At 50.2% G+C, this 21,976-nt stretch overlaps 1 protein-coding gene across 14 annotated transcripts in view; it reads left to right on the forward strand.

The window, feature by feature from the left end:
- Positions 1-21,976, forward strand: part of LOC144144338 (eukaryotic translation initiation factor 4 gamma 1-like) — a 123,238-nt gene that overhangs the window by 19,900 nt on the left and 81,362 nt on the right. For 2 of the 14 annotated variants that reach the window (XM_077675737.1, XM_077675739.1), the window contains exons 1-5: positions 8,239-8,544; positions 10,669-10,709; positions 12,001-12,026; positions 12,179-12,358; positions 15,009-15,155. In XM_077675737.1, the coding sequence (XP_077531863.1) occupies positions 8,402-8,544; positions 10,669-10,709; positions 12,001-12,026; positions 12,179-12,358; positions 15,009-15,155 (537 nt within the window). In that variant the 5' untranslated portion in view covers positions 8,239-8,401. Of the gene's footprint in view, positions 1-8,237; positions 8,545-10,668; positions 10,710-12,000; positions 12,027-12,178; positions 12,359-15,008; positions 15,156-21,976 lie in introns of those variants that run through there. The other 12 variants (XM_077675750.1, XM_077675747.1, XM_077675751.1 and 9 more) reach the window with 10 other exon arrangements.

The following is a 21,976-nucleotide window of genomic DNA, read 5'->3' on the forward strand; positions in this document are numbered from 1 at the left end:
CAAAATACAGTACTAGTAGTCGATGGCAAGTGTTGCAGGGTCCCTTTAAGTACGCGGTTCGCGCTCCCTTTCTGAAGCGGGAACCGCAGGGAGCGTGTTTTCACGAGACGCTTGCGTTTTTTCGACACCCCCGTCGACGATTCCGCGCCCGCGGTAGCATAGTAACGTTGGTAGCATCTGCCTTGGCTAGATTTTGAAGCGCGTCGTCCGCTGCAGTGGGAGGAGCCTGGCGACTTGCGCCAATGGGGAGGCGCGCGCATCATGGCTGCGGTTTCGAAGCGCTCGAGAAGCCGGCTGGCTCTGCGGGGGATGTTTAGGCTTACCACCCCAGCAGATATTGAATGGTTGCTTTCACTAGCGGCGCGGATGACGTTTTATATTACAATTTTCACCCGCATTATAAGCTCCTTTACCGCTCAAGCAACTTCGTGCGTGTCTTGAGCGGCATTTTAGAGAGCGCTCAGAAGCGGTCGCCCGAGCCACCCGAGCTCCCGACTTCGCGGCCGAAGCCACCGCCATGTTTCCGCCGCCTGCCGCGCCGCGCGGAGCGTGTGGGTGGTTCCGCGGCAGCGTTCAGCGCTCCTGTGGCGTGCGCGGCGCGTTTTCGCGAGCAGAAAACGCTCCATGTGGTTCACCCTTGAGGCGCACTTCGCGCCGCCGACGCAGCGGCTCATCATCACTGCCGTCGATAGAACCCACGAGTCGAGAGAACCGACGAGCACGAACGCTGCCGTCGAGAGAACCCTGCCTCAGAGCACTGCTGCTGCTCCCAAATATCGCATTTTGGAGTATCGTAATCGCCAGCCAATTTCGTTCATAAATATATATTTTTTTAGCTTTTCAACATTTCGTCCCAGCAATTATCTCAATTTACGCTATTATAAAGATAACAGGTGGAATTTTCGCGAAATCTGCATTATAGTGGAATGCCATGCGTTATACGTTTTGCCATTTTCCGTAATTTTTTAAAATTTTTTAGTTTTTCAGAATTTTGTCCGACCAATTGTCTCCATTGACGTTTTATAAAGATGACATTTGGAACTTTCGCGAAATCTGAGTTATTGTGGAAATGCAGAGCGCTGCACGTTTCGCGATTTTTGTAATTTCTCATATTTCTCTTATTTTTTAGTTCTTCGAAATTTCGTGCCAGCAGTTATCTCTATTTACGCCACACTCTTAGGCAAAAAGGACTAAAATAGGGACTAAAATACAGCCGTTAGTCTTCGCGGGCGACCGTTCATCTTCAAGGGGAGTATCTGCGGCAGAGTACGTGCCGTGTGCATAAATGCGGACTAACTGTTTGTCCCCGCCGATCTATAAGGAGTAACGGGAAGACGAAACGCATGCAGTTAGTCTCTCTGCTTCGCCGTTAATCCCCTAATGGCGTCGTCGTTGCCCTTTCGCGCATATGTCTGCGAACAGTTTTATATTTCCAAAACACAAGCCATTGCAGTCGCTGGGTGCTTTAGATGGTGCCACGGGAGAAAATATTGAGGTTAGTTATAAGAAAATCGCCTAGGGTTAGTAGAGCGGCGGGTAATGGCAAGGAGCGGCGAAGCGCGATTGCCATACGCTTCTCGGCGAGGTTATGTTGATACGCTGTGTTGCATACGATTCGTGCGAGGTAATAACGGCCAACGAAAGCTTTCAAGCGCCTTAACAGTAACGCAAAAATTAGACAATAGCAAAAGTGGATTCCTGAGCGTAATGAATATGTATGTTTAACAGACGAGAAAAAACGCATGTTGCTGATGACAACTGCAAAACAAAAATGCTTGCTGAAGGTAAGCGTCTCGAAGTTATCTTTTAACACTCGGTACATAATTGCTTTGGGCACCAAAGCTATGACAATGCTGCAACTGCTGTAAAACCCGCTTGCATTTCCCAGTCGCAATCGTCTAGCGACGCGAATTTGAAGAATTCAGGCTAAGCAACACCGAATTCGCTTTCGCCGATGCAGGAAAATATGGCATGTTTCCATATTCTGACACTCACTCAGACACCTTTCACATACTTTACATAGAGCACTTAACATGTGTATCGAACACTAAGGAAGCACTTAGCTTGCGCTAATTTGTGCGGAAACAAATTAGTCGTCCGATCGGCCGGCTACCTATCACAACTAGGCGACGACGAGTTGATTGTTATTTACGAGAAAAACTATGGTTGTGAGGCTCTACTTCGAATCGAACTGAGCAATAGTCCCTAAAGCTAGCAAAGCGCTAAGCGCACGGCGCAAAACGCGGTCACGTTCGCTTGCACAGATAGAAATTCGGGCACCAGTTGCAATGGATCTGTAGCGTTATGAACAGAACTACACGCTGTACACTTGAATATTATCTGCCGCAGCTTCCACCCGGCGTCGTGGTCCAGCGGATAGCGCATCGGGTTCGTTGAGTGTATTTCCGAGCGTCAGGGGTTCGATCCCTGCCGGTGCCAAACTTTTTTCTTTTTTCTGCACTCTACGCAGTTCGTCCTTGGGGAGTATCGGAACGGACCATCCGGGTGGGGGACTAACCGTTCGTCCCCTCGCAGTTAGTCCCCAAAGGGACTAATGATTGTGGCAGAGGCGGTTAGTCCCCGAAAGGACGAACTTTTAGTCCTTTTTGCCTAAGAGTGCATTATGGTGATTACAGGTGGAACTTCTGCGATATCGGCATTTTTGTGGAAATGCAGGGCGTTTACGCGCTCCTCGCTGTGGGGGTACTCGGCAAAGAATGCTGCTGCGCATTGAAATGCCCTGAACTTCTTTCGCGGCGCAGAATATATTGTTGCAGTTCACGGCCACTGGCAACGTCGCCTACATGTTTAGCACCGGCAGCACCCACGTAGCAGGCGACGCGGTGAGCATGCGCGCCGTTCCCTCGCGGCGCTGTTCAAAAGTGGCAGCTCTCGCCACGCGCTTCCGTGTACGTGTGGCCGCCATAGTATATCATTTTATGGATGTTGTGCATGCCATACTAACCCCGAGGCGTTTATTAGCACTGGTTTGGGTAGTCTTAAACGTCTGGCAGATGGGCCCATAGGCGAACGAATGAATGGATGAAGCTTTATTTAGGCAACTACCAGCCGGATTAAGTACGAGTTGCTTCGCAATACATTCAACAGCTGCTTCCGTAAGCGGTAACCGGTTTGGCTGCCGGATGGCGTGGGCCGCGGCGCCGGCGCATTGTTTACGGTTGTGGGTGACCTCCTCGCATTTCCCGCGCGCGCAGGTGCATTCGGGTCCCGGTGAACGCGGTAGCTACGGACTCCGTCTGTTCCGTAGTTTTTGCCTATGCATGCAGGTTTAATATTCGTGTCCATGGTAGACTTAATCTACCGATATTGATGAACCTTTCTTTACACTTGAGAGCATTTTAAAGGGACACTGAAGTGATTTGTCAGCATTGCGGGATTACGAGCGCAGATTGTAGTCCGGAGTCCCTAGGCCCTGTTTCGACCACCCTGAGCGCGTTTACGCGAATTTTTTCAGTAGAAAAATCAATTCGAAAATGCTGTCCTCCTCTCTGCACCCTCGCCCAGTTTTCTGTGACGTTTTCCTGTGACGTCAGGAGGAGATGAGCTGGCAATTGGCTGCGCTACTGCACGGCTCGCCGACCTTGCGACAGGCCCAGCGTTTCGTCCGCCGGCCTCCGACGGGTCGTCGCAATTCTTTCGCTCAGTTGAAACGAAGCCAGGACACGTTTGTGAATGGAAGAATGTGCCTTTCTTCACTTTGTTACTTTGTACACTGTATTTAGCTCCAAGTCGAGCACGAGGTCGCGGGTTCGATTCCCGGCCGCGGCGGCCGCTTTTCTGATGGAGGCGAAAAGCAGAAACGCCCGTGTGTACGAGATTTCGGCGCACGATAAAGATCCCCAGGTGGCCAAAATTAATCCGGAGCCCTCCACTACGGCGCGCCTCATCGCCTGCGTTGCGTCGGCGCGTTAAACCCTACAATCAATCAAATATTTAGCTCCAAGTCAAGGTCGCTTCACACAAGCGCTGCACAAGCGCACATGCGACGCTTCGCTGACTGGTACGCCAGCAGGAAAATCTAAGGCCACTCGAAGACGTAGAAGTCAGCGAGGTCAATATAGGTACTAAGGAAATAAAATCAACTGATACTTTTACCGTACAGCGTAAAACTAGGGTGCAGGAAGCACTTCCTTGCGCTGGGCAAACAAGCACAGCGGTCAGCTGCACGACAACGCATCTTCAAACGCTTTTCCGTCTAAGAAATGCAATTGCTAGACGTGAGATATTGTGGAAAAAATGGGGGACGCTTACTGCATGAGCGCAATACAACAAATAGACGCCTAAGCTGCTTGAAATGCTAAAACTAAAACTAAGTGTAAACTGGTTATACATTATTATATACATTATATTTCCAAAGTAAGCAGCGCTGGCCCATGACCGAGTGGTCTGGAGCGTAGGTATGTAATTGCAACTGTTTTGCAAGTCACGTGTTCGAATCCCCGAGGCTACACTCTTTTTTTTTTATAGGTTGACTTTTTCGTTTTCGGCCGATGTTTTCTGCACTGAGTTTACCTTTTTTTGGGCGGTAACGTTCACTGCTCCACGAACTAGTTCACAGAACGCGCGGAGGCTGAGACTCGCGCTAGCGAGTTCTCGTTGGCGTGCTGTTGCCATAAGCACCGACTGCTTGCGGGCAGTGGGCACAGGCCAGAATCAAGACCCTTGGCCTTGTGCAAACACGCTTTTTGCGATACAGGCATGAGTGAGGCAAGCTCCAAATATGGGGGAAAAAAGCATGATATTTGAGCGTCTGCGGAGGGTGTTCATCCACTGCGTAGGCCTCGGCTAGTGATTGCTACGATTCCAAGCCGTCCTGGGAGGCTTATCTATGCATTTACAGCCGACAACATGGCAGAAGCGTGGTACGACGATTACTGAGATATCGAGAATGCCCATCCAACGATGCTGTCGGATGTCAAGCATGTTGTTTTACAGAACCGAAACTTGTTTGAATGCTAACTTTCGACATCGTCCAATCACGGTGCGTCTCCTCCCGTCGTCACAGGTGCGGCCGCCGCAAACCGCGCATGGTAGTGTTTCTTCGTTCGCGCTTTGTAAAATAATTACCGACCTGTCAACCAGCTAAACGATGAAAAGTGTGCTAATTTGAGCCAGTCTACGCAGTGCAAGCAAAAACGGGAGCTTGACAAATTCACTTCAGTGTCCCTTTAAAGCTCGCGCCGAGTGCGTTTTCACCCCCCTAAGGACGCGTGGAGAGCCGCAAAGCACTCGCTTATCTGCAAGCTGTGCTCTCTCTGGACCCGGTGTCGGGCATGAAAAACTTGCAATCGAGGCCTTTGCGAACCAGTGGCCGCCCCGCGGTCGTGCGCATCAGCGCATAGTGCGAAAAAAAAAAAAAAAAACGTTTCACAGCGAAGCTGTTTAGCAATTGTTGATTCCGGCGTTTCACAAAACTCAGTATGACAGTAAGAAGAAAAATCACCGGCAGGACTCGAACGTATGTCTGGTACATCAACGGAGTCAAGTCAGTCGCCTTACCCACGCGGCTACGCCCGTGAGTTGGAAGTGCGACAGTGACCAAGTATTCTGGCTCACTGTGGTAGTGCCCGAGAGTCAAACGACTTAGCCCTCATTCACACAGCCGTCACCTTCTCCCTCACTGCACCGTCACGTCAAGAAACCGCGACGGAGACGTAAACGAGTAGCGTTCGTACTGGAGCTCTCCGTCAGATTACAGGGTCGTCTGCCTAGTGATCGGTTTAGCCTAGAATTGAGCATTTTTAATCTGAAAAGTAAAGAAAATGGTTTGTGCTCACTTTTCGCTAAATTTAGCCGTAAAAATTTGTTTTCTGATTAGCCGGTTTAGCGCGGGGCATGGTCCCATCACGTTGACGTGACGGAAACGTCGAGCTCGGCCTCCCGTCACCGTCGCACCGTTTTCGGTGAGAAATCGGCCGAAAAACGGCGCCCATGACGGAAGACGGTGACGTGACGGGGTGAAAAACAGCTGTGGGAATGAGGGCTTACTCAGTCGGCTTTGACCGTCGGGAGAGGAATCACGTCACCTTCACGACAAAGAACACGTGATAGGGGTACACGTTGCACCTTCGGGCGCCTACTTCCGTTCGCTCGTTCTGCTTCGCCGTTATAGCAGCGGCAGTAAAGGTCGTTGCGGCAGCGAAGCAGCAAATCGGCTGAAATCGTGGACTTAAACGCCGTCGTGATCGTAAAGGTTGCGTACATCTTCGCTACCGTCAAGTCTTAAGAGTTCTTTTTTTTTTAAATGCAGAGCATTTCAGTAACTCACGATGTCACCCGCGTTGACGTCCGTAGTCGTAGTCCGCACCCCTCCCCCTACACTATATAAAAAAAATACTATCCGGCGCCTGGTTTCGATCCCTCGACCCTGCGGGCGGAACGCAATGTACATGGTGCTCTACCCACTGCGCCACAAAGCCGACACAGAATGGGAAGCTACGAACGCGCCTTATATCCTTGACTCATTCAAACTACGTCAAGAAGCTGCTGATACAACGCATTCACTACCACCAACTCCCCAAACACTAAACGTTAACGCAATACACCCACCCCCTATGCGACGCATTTACTCGAGTCCCCCTCGCGGGGAGATGGGCCCAATTTTTTCTCCTGGCGCGTTCTTAATATAACTGGAAGAGCAGGGGGTACCAATGGGTTGATTCAGCATATGGTTGCATTGCTTTGGCCTTAGCTGTGCTGGGTATACGCGCTTGTAATGTTATGATGGCCGTTTCGATGACTCGTCTGGTAGACCGCGGTGCGCATCGTTTCTTTTTTTTTTTTTTTTTTTTTTGACTGAATTGAAAGCGGACGGCCAGCGTGTGGCTTCGATGTTACGGGCTCTGGAGCCGTCGGCCGCAGCAGGGCAGCGAAGCCGTGCATAGCGAAGGGCACGCTTCCAAGGTCCTTCGCCGTCATTTGCGCATTTCGATGTCGCCTTTGTGCCGCCTCCTGTCCATTCGCGCATCGCGTGGGAGGATCGTTGACCTTTGAGCGCTTTCTGGTGCTTGTCGCGGCGCCAGCGCTCTCGCCGCCCAAAGGCAGCGTCCCCACGGTGGGGTGGTTCGGCGGCAGGCGTGGTGGCGGCCACCTTTCCGCGCTGCCATCCCCGGCTTCCTGCCGGCGGCCTTTGGTCTTTTCCCTTTGGAATTGTGGGGGTCGGGCTCGTTCTTACTAGAGCCACTAGATCAGCGTAGCCTATTTAGTGGCTCTAGTACTTGCCGCTTGCGTGCGCTCCATCATGCCCCGTTCTACCCCCGTTGCGTGCCGGAAAATTCGCAGAGATCGAGGCATAAACCCCCGTTCTTTGCTTCGAAGGAGGCATTTTTGCTGTGTCGCTCTTTGTTGCTTCTACAAGCGCCAATTTTTCGGCGAGAGGTTGACTCGTGCGCTGTTTTGGCGACGCGTAGTAGCGGTTTGCCCTCCGGCGCCGGAAATTGCGGGCCTGGCGGGGCCCGCGCTGTCCCAACAGGTCTCGGCCGCAACGCGTTGATGGCTCGATCACGTGAAGCGGCGCCGATTGACACATCGCCCGTCGGTCGTTTAACCCGTTCGCCCCCCGTGTTTTCTTTGCTGTGTTAGTGACACCGCTGGAATGCCTCCCGAGCGTCCGAGGCTGTCCCGTACTTGCCTCATTGCGAATGCTTGAGACGACATTGGCAAGCGTATGTTTCGCGGCACTTCATTCGCCGTACAATCAGGGCGTACGGGACCGGAGTAACGAGTGAAAATATCTCAGGAACGGTTTTGTTTTGACCGGCATAATAAAGCACGAAGCGCTCGCTCGCTGCGCGTTGTGCCAAGCAGCGCGTCTACCGTCGGGCAAGTCCGCTCAATGTTTTAAACGGACTGGTTTGTTCGTCTTTCAGAGTGCACTGTTGGGACGGAGTTCCGAGTTCTGCGCATTTCGTCCGCGGTAGCACGGGCGTGTGTAGGAGACACGCTGGCGTGATCTGTCAAAGTAGAATAGGTTACATCGTGTCCGCTCGTCCAAGGAGGGAGGGAAGCCGGTACGTGGGCCCTTGGCGGAGAGAGCGATTATGGCATTCCCCGAAGGCCGCCCGCGCGCGCGGGCATCGGTCGAAGGAGCTCCGACGACGCCGGTTGACGTCATCGCGCCGGCTACGTCACGGCTCGCTTCTTCTCTTTCCTCCGCCGGGTGCCGCTGCCGACCGGCGTCGCGCCAACGCCAACGCGCCTGTGCTGCCTGTGCCCCTGTGCCGCGGCGGCAGCAGCAGCGGCAGCTTCGCTATTCTCGCGTTTGTCTGGTGGTGTTGGCGCTCGCGTATGTGCCCGAACTGTGGCCGCTGGCCGTCTTAGCTCTGGTGCGTCGGCAGCATGACCTTTTGGCTGCGTTCTTCGCGCGTACTGGCGAGCCCCCATGCGCTACGCTAGGAGGAGGCGGGGCGGGGGGCCGCCTCCGGCGGCGGCATCGCCCGTCGGCTTCGTGACGGTCTCCGAAGACGACGGCGGCCGTGACGACGGGGCAGTCTTCGTGGCCGTCAACTCGGCGTCGCTGTGGAGGCATCCTTTCGCCCGTGCCGCTGCCCCGTGGCCGGGGGACGTTCACCTGGCCCCCTGCGCGCACTGATCTCCCCGCGAGGATGCTCGCTTGTTGTTCTGGCGTTTGCGCCATCCACCGTGATTCCTTCTTTTCGCCGATGCCCCTCCTCTCGGTGGTTTCTTTGTACGCCTGCGTCGGTGGTGCCTTTCGTCGTGCAGCTGCCAAGTGCACGGTCATATCGACTGGTTACGTTTCGCGGTTTGAATGTGAAGGGAAGCCTAGCTGCGCTTCGCGATTTACATTTTGGCGCTGATATTCGCGTCCGATGAACGCCTTTGTGGAAGAAAGCGCATGGTTTCCATGGTATCACAGTCTGGAAGTTAAGCTTGCGTATAACTGTGGACTAAAATTAAATTAGAGGCGGCCGTTGCATAAATGGGCAAAGTAGAAAACACTCGAGCAGAACAACACTGGATGGTGCCAGCTATGGAAAAAAAAAAAAAAAAACTAGGTGTGATCTGGACAACAAAAGTTGTAGTAAAGCGGTTTATGCAAACCAAATGGTGTGTAAGTGATGGAACTGTGAAGTACTAGGTGTTTCAGCTAGGAAATCTAAAAAAAAAAAAAAAGTTGCCTTTTTTTGTCATTGTAGGCGCACACCATGGCCCTTCGCTGTTTTCCACCTGAGCACTTCCAGTCTAGTGTCGGCAGGGCTGAGTATCGTGAACACAAAAGGAGGGAAGCTCCTCTTCCGAGCTCCTTCGAGCGGTCATGGACATCAGTACAGGGGGTTCGATGTCTGGATAACGTCGGACGTGCTCTCAATGGATTGTAGGTGGGTCTGTCCACGGAAGGTTGCCAGCTAGTGCAGTGGCCCAGTATCCCCCATGCTGTGTTAAGGATACTCTTCAAGGCCTAATTCGCACGAGGGACGGAGGAACATGAAGCCCCAGAGAACAGAGGGCAAGCAGCACATTAAAAGAAGACTTTGCTTGGGCAACCAACATTGAATTTTGAGGCACTGTATGCGAGCAAAGAAATGGCTGTGCATTCGGGCCGAGGTTTCAGTGTCTTCCATGTGGTGTGCCACATCCACATGCGAGTCAGGGGGCATCGCTCTGCCATTTGTTTTAGGCAGCTGCTCTGAACTTGCTTGAATGTCTCGGGTCGGTAAGCACGTCCGGCCCTTAGATTAGGCGGTGTGATTGAAACGGAGTGCCTTGGCCAGCAGATGTTACTGCTCTGCTCACGTGAGATAGTTTGGAGGCCTCTTTTTCCCACATTCGGCAGGGTGGACTGTGTGTGACTCTCCGCGAGCAGTGTTGCCCAGCTTCCTCTCAGTTGCAGCCATGAGGGGGGCTTCGACAGCCTCCCTGAAGAAGGCCACAGCAGAAAGCACCCTGCTGTGGTGAGCCTATTGCAGAGGGCCGTCTTTACCGCTCACAGCTTTGGCTGCTCTAAACGGGCAGTTGCAGCAGGGGTAGTTAATTCTCTCCTGCTTTAGGGACACTCGCGCCTCGAGCACAAATTCCAGGAACAGTTGGGATTATGTGGGATGATGTTCTCCCTTTGGTTGGGCACTTCTCCTTTGTGATTTTTTTTTTTGTCGTTTCACATGATGAGGCAGAATTTTTCAGTGTGAACTGCACTTTCAAATGAGGCGTAAAATTAAATTCTGCAACTTCCAGTTGCCTTTAATCTGTGGACCCTAGCCGCGTGGCAGTGGTTGTGCTTCTTTGCTTGTTCTTAGTTTGGCTGCTGCCTTGGGTTTTATGCATTTGTGCAGCAAGTTGCAGTTGCCAAGTGAGCTTTGTCGAGCATTTTTTTTTTGTTTTATTTCAATTGTTGTCTGACGAGGTTTGAGTGAAGAAACCAGTGCAGCTGTCTCCCGTTCGCATCATTGACTGGGCACTGTAGGTCATTTCACAAGCTGCGTGCAGCAGTGTAAGTGCTGCAAGGCTGTCGAGCGTGTGCAGGGGGGCCATTCTGTGTAGTAGCTGGGCTGCAGGGTTCACCGTGCTGCCTCCTGGGCAGCCGGGGCCCGCTGCACGCAGCCTGTGGAGTGTCTAGGCTCGCGCAGTGGCGTGTGTGGCTGTTTCTTTCGTGTTGCTGCTTGTGAACCATCCTTGACTTGCTTCAATCAGTATACAACACAGAAGTCAAAACCCGGTCCCGGTTTCTAGAGGTGAGTGCATTTCCCTTTCTGTACTCTGTGTTTTACCACATTCGCCACTTGGGCGTCTGGTTGTCTGCTTGTGGAGATAGCTGCTGTGTTGGCTTTGGGGTCGCTACTAGCACGATGACCCAAATTGCCACCCGACTAATGCTCAGTGGCTGGGGCTGCTGAGCTTGCGGACGGGGGCTCAATGCTGGTGGCATGGGGGCGCAAAGCCTCACCCCACGAGTCGGGGGTTTGAAATCTGTGCAGAGTTCTCCGCCACAGCTTGCCTTGTAGCCCAGGTGTACCCGCAGTGCATGCAACTCCCTGGCTTTTTGTTTCCTTTGGCCTGGAGGAAGCCGGGCTGGTTGGCTTATCTGGCGCATTTTACAGCCGACAACATGGCAGAAGCGCAGTATGCCGATTACGGCAATATCGAGAATGCCTGGCCAACGATAACGTCAGATGTCAAACATGTTTCACAGAGCATAAACCGAAAATGGTTTGAATTCTAATCTTGGACATTGTCCAATCACTTAGCAGATTTTACTGACGTCACGGCTGTTGTTGCAGCTGATGCAGACTGTACATGGTAGCTCTTCTTTTGGGCTTTATAATAAATACTGCCTTATCGGCCGAATAAACGATGAAAAGTGTTTATTTAAGCCAGTCTACACAGTGCAAGAAAAAACAAGAGCTTTACAAATTCACCTCAGTGTCCTATTAAGGCAGCTATAATTTTAGTGTGTTACCATTTTGTTTAGCTGAAAATTCACTCTGAAATCACGTTGTTTCGTTCTTCGAATGCTCTCAATGGCAGCTTTAATCGCTGTTCACTGTCATCTTCTATGCGGCTTATGTTTGCTCAAATGACTAAAAGAAATGATGTGATGTTTTCTCGCATTTAGGTGCTCGGTCAATGTGCTGCTTTGTTTTGGGTTGTGCTTGTTGGGCCCAATATTGTAATAGAGTGGCTCAAGGGAAGTTTATTGCACCTCCTACATTATGTGCAACTCATTTTCTGGTCACCCGCCATGATGCCTCGTTAACTCCTGTATCCAGGTGGGACATGGGGCGAAAAGTGTCGCTTCTTTTGAGGTCATAATGTTTCCCAAAAGGTTTGTTTCCTGATTTTGCAGCCCCCTAGTGGAGTGCTTCTGACCTCGCTTGTTCTTGTCAGCATCAGTGGTCTGCTTGAAGATTTAGGATATGTCACCAACCCAAGCAATGTTTTGTAGAGAGCTGAACTTTGTTCTTCACACGATGGTGACTCCTTTTTTCTGATTTTTTTCCCTTCCATGTTTCTGCTTGAGCACAGAAGACTACAGATTACAGCACGCGTATGTAAGTGCCTACTTTGTTTTCATTGTTTGTGGGAACTTTTTTGAGCCTTGCTCTTGCTAGGAGGGTGGCCTGCTGGTTGTGGCCCTGTGGTCGGGGGACAGAGGAGGAGGCCTGACTGTGTGGGGGGCGTTGCGCGACTCTCTCCCCCTCAGCAGCAGCTACCACGGGGGGCAGGCGTAGGCGGCGCTGGGGGCCCTGGGGGTGCCCATGAGATGAGCAAGCAGGCGCTGGGGTCGCAGCCCCCTCCCGGAGGGCTGTACCTGGCCCAGGGGCCCGCCTCCCTGGGGCAGGGGCCACCCCAGCAGGCGCAGCAGCAGCACCCGGCCACCATGGTGAGTGCGGGCTTGCCCAGTGCCGCCGTAGGCGAATGCCCCCGTCACCCGGGCCGATCTTGCTCAAGCTCGGTCCTGGCCTCAGAAGTGCGATTGAGGTTTTCACGCTTGATCGGAAGAGAGCCGTCGTACGTTCGTGCCCGCTGAGTAATGCCACAGAAGGTGACAACTTTAAATATGCCACAATTTGTATCAAATGAGTGTGCAATAAATTTACGTAGTTACATATACAGTGTTGACCATTTATAACTAAATTGCTTATAGTGCAGGATCATATGTAACGCGGATTTTTTTGACTACCGGTTTGCCTCCCATAGAATTCACCGCATCTCCAAGGTGGTTGGCCGAAGCACAATACCATTTATAGTGCAGATTTTTCGCAGGTCTGCTGATCGACCAGTGCAGGGGGGGGCAGATGTTGGAATCTGCTATGTGACGCAGTGCGCGCTCTCTGCTCTCCAACAACATAAACACACACAAAGATAATAGGCACCCTTTAGGTTGCACGTTCCGTTTATAATCTCGTGATAACTACAACTGCCCTTGCTTAATGAGCCCCACCCCTGCGTGGTAAGTTGTTTCTATTAAAATGTTGTGCAGATAAGCAACCGCCGTCGTGATTTCTGAAGATTTGGAGATAGCGACTGACAGCGAAGGTTTGCACTATCTGTACATTGTGCTGATAAGCAACTGCCTTCAGCATCACGAATACAAGGTGGGATGACGAAAAGTCGCATCTGCGTTCTTATTACATTGTCCCTAGGCATCCGTTCAGAGAGGCTACGAAACGCAGCTGTGCTCTCTCAAAGCACAAACGCAAAGGAAGTTAAAGCCACGCTCTGTGAAAGGATGCGCAGTTTGTAAGACCCTGCAGCAGCAGCTGATGTGGGGAAAAAAGCCGAATTGAAGACCGTGCCTCAGTTTTTAAGAGGCCTTCATTTGAGTGATGATAAACAAAGAATGAGTGAAAGGTACGTTGCGATGTGGCAGGATTTGCACGTGTTCTTTATAGTGGTGGTTTCTGCGGCTTCCGCGACATGCATTATAAGCAGTCTAGAGTGTACATGCATTTACAAAATTGCATTTGTGCACTCCAGCACCGGGGGTTAACTCAGCATGAAAACAAAAACGGCCTCGCCGTGGCTGTTAATCTTTCCGTATTGTCGCTATTAGGAAAAATATGAAAAAAAAAAAAACAGCAGAAGCCAGCTTTTATCGCAAAAAAAAAAGGCAACACAAAGCGTTCCACCCTTTGCTACAGACAACCCCACTATATTGGAGGGCCTTGTCACGGCTGTGAATTCGGTTGATACTGGCTACAAGTGCGCAGAGGTACCGCGGAGTACCTTTTTGGCGCTTTCTGGCATACGTAAGTATTGCAACCAGTGCAACTTCTCAGTCGGGATTTAAACGTGCCGGGAAGCAGCGGCAATGCATCGAGCATGCTTGAAAAGTCAGTTCCGCCTTGTTTAAATCCGGTTAGAAAGTGCCGCTGCGACGGGTATAACGTGTTGCTCTCTTTGCAAGCAGGCAGCCAGCACAGTTACTGATGGGGGGAAGCAGCCACACTGCAGATGCAGCGATGCCCTCGAATCTTGGGCGTCAGTGCCAGTGTTGACAAAGCACGCTATGAAGGGGAAAATCTGGTTCATGCTGCACGGAGCTGACTGTGCAGTGTGTATAGGGCTGTGGCCAGACAACCTCAGTGTGGTCTGGTTAGCAGAATGAGTTTTTGCATCCTTGAGCATATAGTTGAAATGAATGCCACAGCTTTCTCGCCAACAGGTGGGTTCGTGCTCTGTGGTGTAAGCTCAGCTGGCTCTGCTCGTGGTTATTGTCTCAGATGTAAACAAACCGTTACTCAATTGGGATCATGCCAATTGTGAGCTCAAAGCTTCTCACAACTGGCTGATGCTCAGGCTAGATCACGTCAAGGAAGTCAGTTCAGTGCGGTTGGCCACAAGTGCGACCAGCAGTGTACACTGGCCATGTTGACTGTGTGTGTGTGTGGGGGGAGGGGAATCGCTGCTGACAACAAAATGCCATTTTGGGGATACATCAAACCTCAAGGATTCAAGATAATAAATTGTCATTAACAAAGTTTCACTATCGTAAAGGACCACTCTGCAAACACTAAAGCAGGGACGTGCAGATGTGAAATAAGTGTACGTGGAAACTCTTGATCATGTGTGTTTTGTTTAAATGCAAACCTGAGATGGCAAACATAATAGCGTGCCTCGTAACTAGGCTTTGTTTTGGTTTCATTGAAATACCTTTTCCTTTGCATATGAATATGCAGTCAAAATATGTGTAATATGCCTACTTAGCACTAGTGCACTTGTATGCAGTAGCCAATGGAAATGTGTAGGTTACTAAAAAGCACCTTTGGCTTGTGGCAAAATGGCTGTCAACCTCGTTGATGTCCAGTTGCACTTGTGCCTTCTGTGCCGACTTCCAGGGAGCAGCATCTCTCGGGGAGGGAAGCTTCTCGGGGGGGGGGCGGCTTGATGGCCGACTTTGTGACGAAAGTAAAAGCGATGATAACGAAACTCTGGAATACGGCAGCGGTCGAGTGAAACTGGAAGTGGGGCCCCTACTTGGGGTGGCGCCTCGCTAGAGCAACGGCCCCCCTGTGCCCCCCGTGTTTCAGCACGTGGGGCCTGCCTACTACCAGCCGCGGCAGCCCCAGCAGGTGCAGCAGGGGCCTCCCCAGCAGCCCAACCCGCAGGCGGCTCCCCCTCAGGTCAGCATCTGTGGGGAAACCATGCAGGCTTTGTCCCAAGCACTGTCCCAAGCGGTAGGTCGGGGCCGGCTGCTCACTCCTCCTCCTCCTTGGCATGCTGCATGCTCTTGGTTTTGGGGGAGGGTGCTTCCTGCTGGTGTGGGGACAATTGCACGAGGGACATCTCTGGCCAAGTGCCCTGCGTCATTGCAGAAACGTACACACAGGCTTCAAGCTTCGATTTTTACGCCAAGTGCAGTGTAACCCCGATAATACGGCTTTCAAGGGACCACGTAAAAGCAATGTATGATTGGGATATGGGATACGGCCTTGTAGGTGGTCTTGTGGGGCAGGTGGGCTAAGAACTCGTAAACTGCAGTAATCCCTCATTATAGCGAAGTCAGCGGGACGGCGAAAAATTTCGTTATAAGCGGTATTTTGATATAAGCGACCACTCGACAAAACTAATGTACTTGAGCTTTAATTGGGCCACAACTGCGAAGAATCAAAACACAATGCATTCAGTGAAGCAAAACTTTATTCAGGAGGAGAAAAGGCAGCGAGCTTTGGCTGTTTCATTTTGTTGCCGGGCGCGAGCAACTCCATCTCCAATTTGACCAAGCAGTGACTGGCGTCCAAACGCCTCGCAGACTCTAGAGCAAATGAGGAGGGGAAGGCAGCGGCCACTTTTACAATGCTATGAGAGTTTCGTGCTAATTCCACGGCTCGAATCAGAGGTTGTGTTTGTTGAGCTCAAAAAACAATTAATTGCTCATTGTGGGTACACAGGTTTTGCACTGGGTTTTGACCGGTTTTGCACTGGGGCTTTTCATGATCTTTGGGCAATTTTTACTCGCGGTGTACAGCCGTGAAGTTTGCAGAAGGATTTTTTCAGTGCCCCGCTTTCGACAACACTTCTAATTCTATGCTTCGAGTGTCAGTGTTCGCGCACCGTTGCGTCCACGCCATCGACGAATGTCTAGGAACAAAATTCAATCACCCTACCACACATTTCGACCTCTTGTCTTAAGTCGGATGGCAAAAATCGAGCATGATTGGCTCGAGAAAATCGTCGGGGAAACACCAGCTTTTTAACCTGCCATATTGACCGCCTGACTCGCCACTGGGTCGCCCACTTGGTGACGCCTCCGCTCGCCACTTCGGTGTCAGCGGGTCCAGCTCTTCATTCGCATCGAGTAATGCGGCCTAAAATGCATGCATTTGGGTTGGGACCAGACAATATTTCGAATAAATAGATATTTCGAGTAAAGCGATTTCGTTATAATGAGGGATTACTGTACTATGTTTAGTGCGTCCTTGCGTAATTTGCAAACCCCTAGCTTAAATCCCAATTAAAAGACACCCTCCTATTTTGTGCCTCCCTCCCCACCGTGGCATGGTGCCTGCACGAGCCCGCCGGCTGTGTGCCGTGAAGACCAACATGGCCGAGCAGACTGAGAGGGGTAAAGGCGAGTGTGAAACTGCCAAGGCCAAGTAGAACGAACAGTAATACTAGGCGTAGATGGAAAAAAGGCGGGAAAATAAGGAACGGAGCGACTGCGCAGCTTTCAAGGACACTCATAAGCAGAGATAATTAGGCACTCATGAGCAAGAGACACTCGTGAGCAGAGACACTCAGAAGAGTGGTGAAGACCGGAAAGAAAGGACCGTGGGGTGATGCGAAAGTTGAAGCATTGCGGGGGGAGATGGGGTGGGGGGGGGGGGGGGGTGCGTCGTGACAGGAAGAAACTTGAATTGAGCGTGCGAGGAAAGCAGGCGCTCGGTCTTTCACGTTAGTCGATGGGAGCTTCAAATTCACGGTCCGCCAGCCACCTGGACTTTGACTTCTCGTGGCTGGCCCGTTGGCGTTCTGCTGCTGTGTGGGGCTGTCGGAGGTTAACTTCCGCCTCGTTGCTTCTGCTTGTTCAGCAAGTGGTCGGGCCCGCCTGAGCAGTGCCAAATGCGGCTAAGGATAAAGAAAGGTCAGGATGAGGCAGCAAAGGGGTGTAAACAGTGGGTAGAAGGCCGCTTTATTCGTGTGAACCAAACTGCGTGCACCCGAGTGTTATATAATCATTTTTAAGGCATTGTTTTTATGGGGAGCTTGCTGGGACCGCGGTATCTGTCATAAGTGTGGGTTGCCGTGAAACCGGTGCACGTACCATTGGGGTTCCACTGTGTTTGGCGTAAGGATGCAAGTTGACAGCATTTCTATGCAGAGGCCTGCCAGTCTCAATAAGCGGTGCTATCGCTGGTTGTGCTTTGTCGTTAATTGCTGGCAAAGTATTGTCTGCCTCCTGTGTTGTGTGAATTGCATGGCCCACCCATTGCTTTTGCTGTAATCTTGCCCTGTGATGGCCTCACTCCGTGCAATTGCATTGGCTCAGTGAACGTGGCAATCCGGCGTGCAGCTTCTTTGGGCCACAGAAGGCCTGGTGTGCCCTGCTTGTTGTCGCCAGCTTCTCGTGACTCCTGCAGTAGCAGGCACAACGTTCGCTGACGCTGCAGTGTTTGCCGGTGGCACGATTGGTGTGCTTGAAGGCCACCTTCCGTAGCTTTCCGCCTAAAGGCAGCTGTGTATCTTGAATGTCACCTCGTGGCGGAGTACCAGGATGGAAGCAGCATTGGAGGGACAAACCTGCGGACTGGAATTGCAACAAGAGACTAAGTGAAATGCATAGACTGTGGTCATTTCTGGGAAGAAATCTGCTATCATGACTCCCTGTTAAAAGTGGAGTCGTGAACATTTGCTATGATCATCAACTAACCACTCTTAAAAAGCAGGTTAGTTTCAGGCAAAGAGGGCACGCTAGTCCACTGCAAGCCCCTCCTCTCAGTGCAGAGAGCCTCATTCATTGCCGAAGGGGGGCACGTTCACACGAGATCACTTCCCACCTCTGCCGTGCGAGCGCTGGCTGTAGTACCACGGAGACGGAGGAAGCAGGAGGGGACAGGGCGAAAGAAGATCACGGGCAGCATTCATTGCCTGGGCAGGCAGAGGGAGTGCATGCATCGTAGTCCACGCATGACGGTGCAAGTGAGGCAGTTCAACAGCGCCGCACCGACGAGAGGGCCAGGGCATGTTTGGTGTGCATGTGAGTTGCATCAGCGTCCGTGCAGGAAAGCTAACCAACATGAAGTCTCGAGGTCATTTTTGCCTGGGAAGTCAATGAAGCTTTCTGCATCAAAAGGAGTGGTGAATTTCTTGCCCCTAACCTTGCAAGTTCCGTGTTCAAGGGGGCACACTGGTCTTTGAAACATATTTTTATTTCCAATCAATTTCGATGCAACTTCATCTGCTTGTTCAGATTTTTTAGATGATATCAGATCGAATTAGTGTTGATTAAAGGTAACTAGTTACCGAGATAATTCTTCCTTGGTTGTTCTTGAGAATAATAAAACGAAAACTATTTGGCAAAAAGTTACCAGCAAGACATAGATACTAGAAGTTGAGGAAAAATGTTAAAAGCAGTTTTTTTTATCTGGTAAGCACGTTCGTTTATGTCAATTCTAACTTACAGGTTTAAGGTACTCCTGCTAACCAATTATAAATAATGCTAATTAATGGTGGATGCAGGTCAGTTTCCTAAAATTTGGCCAAAAAGATCGATTTTTCAAAATTGTCATTTTCGGAAAGTAGAGCTATTTTTCTTCCAGACAGCCAAATATCCAGACCCAACAGTATTTGAGTCATAACATCAATTTATAGCACTGACGACCACTAAAATCTATGTGAAAATAGCATTTTTTTTTACAACTCATAGCTTGGGTTCTACACACACTATGGTGTCCATCGTAGCCTCATTCGAGAGAGTGTCTTTTCGTGTTTGATTCCCCGCCAGAACTGCTTCGTTTGTTCCATTGGTTGCGAGTAAAACTGGGGTAGAAAAAAAGAACTCGCCGCCTAATTGCCTGCTGACTGCACAGGACCACAAAGTGCGATCTGATTGGTTGGGCATCGTGGGTCGTCTGCTAAGCACTCTCATCACAGTGCAACGGCTCATGTACTCGTTCATGCGAAGACTGGCAAAAGCCCCGCACGGTGTAATAAATATGTCCATCGATAACTGGAAAGAAGAGCAAGCAGTATGCTTGCTCTTGAAGCACCTGGAATATGCTTTTCTGCGTGTCTGGTGACTGGTCGCGATAGCCGTGCCTGGCTTAGTGCACCCGCGGGCTGCTGAGACGATAGCGTTAGCAACATGATTACGCCTGGGGGTGTATTAAGGTGCTTCTATCCTTAGGGCAGCAGCAAATAGAAAGGAAAGAAATGACAGAGGAGGACGCCGCTTGACGATGGCGCGAGGGAAGCGTGTTCGTTTTGTTATCAATGATCCCGTCCCGGCAACCGTATAGACAAGCGAGCTGGCAATGATCAATGTTTGTGCTGGGCACAGTATGTGATGGTGACGTGATACTTGATTATCCCACCTAACCAAGCGCATGCACGTCGCAAAACAGTGTGGTGCATTCCGCTACCGGCCCCTTGGTTGCAACTGATTTCACGAGATGCTAATCCAATTTGATTGTGACGAATGAAACAGTAACAACTGTGGTGCACGATCAGCACCTCCGCCCTGGTTGCCAAAGAGTGACAGCGTGCTGCCAACAGCATAAAAATTGAGGCAACATTCTTGCTATGCTTTTGTTCAGTGTTTCTGCCAAGTGCCATCGTGTGTACAGATTTCATAATTTTCTTATCCACGGATTTCAGCAAACTTGGTATGCTAGTGTGAAGTGAAAAGCTGGTTACATTCTAAAGTGCTTCTTTTTTTTTTTCTTATGCTCAAAACTGCAATTTTCTCAGCTTCCCTATTTTTGCATATGCGCCTAGCCTTACAATCGTTTCCAGTTTTTTGAAAGGCTTTAAATAGAAGTTAAACCGTTAAATTTAGGATGAAATGAACTGCATGCTTATGCTATTTTAATTGGCTCAATAGGCCTTAACTGAATGTTATGAGTAATATGAGCCCATTATAGGGACACTGAAGTGAATTTGTCAAGCTCCTGTTTTTGCTTGCACTGTGTAGACTGGCTCAAATAAACACACTTTGCAGCGTATATCCGGCCGATAAGGTGGTATTTATTTTATAAAGTGTGAAAGAAAAAAACCCACCATGCACGTTATGTGGCGGCCGCACCAGCAGCAATGACTAAAGTACAAGGAGCTACGTGATGGGACGATGTCCAAGATTGCAATTGAAATCAATTTCGGTTTCAGTTCTGTGACACAGCATGCTTGGCATCCGAAGTTATTGTTTGATGGGGACTCTCGATATCTCGGTAATTGGCATACTGCGCTTCTGCCATGTCGGCTGTAACGTGCATCAGATAAGCCAACCAACAAGGCTTCTAATCGAAACAATCGCAAACCGAGGAGTACGCAGTGGATGAACGCCCTCCACGTCACTGAGGATGCTCAATGTGATGCGCTTTTACCATGGTGTAAGATGCACTTTTAGGTGTGGATACAGCAGCCAAAAAAATCTGTCAAATAGAGTTGGTGGTGCTGTGGTGCCGCTTGTAGACTTTGATTGAAAGGACATCTGGTGGCAGAACTCCTAAGCTTTGCAGCGTCCTAGGCTTCAGGTGGTTTGACCAATGACTGTCCGAAGCAAAGTTGTTTGCAGGCACCAGCGGCATGCTTGTAAAACAACGTTGTTTGTGTGCGCTCACACAACAAGATCTTAACGCGTAATTTATTTCATTGTTTGAACGGCTGCGAGAGTTTGGGCATCTTAAATTCATTTAGATGCGCGCACAGCTCCTCTGAACATGGGACACCGGCAGTGACTTTGACAACATCGCTTCATCCCCGCTGCTTCGTGCGTGAACTTACCCCAGTTGTACAACGTCATTTACGATGAAGAAACATCACCATACGAGCTGCTAGTTAATTCACTATTGGACTTGGCCACTTTCCTTGTATGTTTAAAGGGGCAGACAACCGACTTTTGTCGCATGTTCTCTAACTCGTATGATAGCCGGCGTTTTATTTAGCCCGGTAACCACAAGCAATTTCTAAACAAATTGGCGGAAATAATTTTAATTTGGCAGCAAACTTCCTGAAATCGGAAGGGTGGCGGTTCGTAGTGTCGAAACTTGATACTACAATATGTCTGTCACGTGACCTGCAAACCTAGCAGCTACTGTAACTGCTGAAACATTTATTTACATACTGAAAACCTTTTAACACAAGTATTTGTACAAGGTTAAATTGTTATGTATTTCTAAACATTATTTTGAAAATTTTAAACGCACGCCGCCCGCCGCTGCAGGGTTGCTCTCAGTGTGGCTAACTGAGCCTCCATGCCCAGAATCAGCGTCAGCGTTCAGTAAACAGACCCCGTGAAGGAGCTTTGACGATTCTGCCTGAGTCAGGGGCGTTTGTTCTGCCAAAATATTTGATTTCAGTTTTCAAATACGCCAACGGCAGCTTAAAGAAAAAGAAAAACGTCGCGCCCGGGGAGAATTTAACTTCCCACCTCCACAACGTGAAGCCAGATTCTACCTATCGTCTATCCCAATGGATGGCGCATTCGTGCAAAATAGACCGTTGCATTAAAAGAAACACATAAAGGAACAGGAAAGCCTGCGATTCACACTTTTTTTAGCTGGGGACAAGTTTTTAAATATCGTTTTTCATTTCGCATACAGACAAAAGTATGTTGCGAAGCTACTCTGTCGTGGTTGCCAGCGTCATTTTTGGGAGGGACACATACGGCTCGTAGATCTAAAACTTTCGATTTAAAAAGCTCTAGGGCGTTACAGTAAAACCTCGTTACAAGAGACACTGTTACAAGAGACACTTGGTTATAAGAGACATTTGAATGAAGGCGGTTTGGTTGGTTTTCCTATGTTCGCCATGTTAGCAACATTGCATACAAGAGACCTTG

This window comes from Haemaphysalis longicornis, unplaced genomic scaffold (genome assembly GCF_048455015.1).
Source record: "Haemaphysalis longicornis isolate Haplotype H1 unplaced genomic scaffold, Haemaphysalis longicornis Haplotype H1 scaffold_7, whole genome shotgun sequence".
In the NCBI taxonomy this organism is placed as follows: domain Eukaryota; kingdom Metazoa; phylum Arthropoda; class Arachnida; order Ixodida; family Ixodidae; genus Haemaphysalis; species Haemaphysalis longicornis.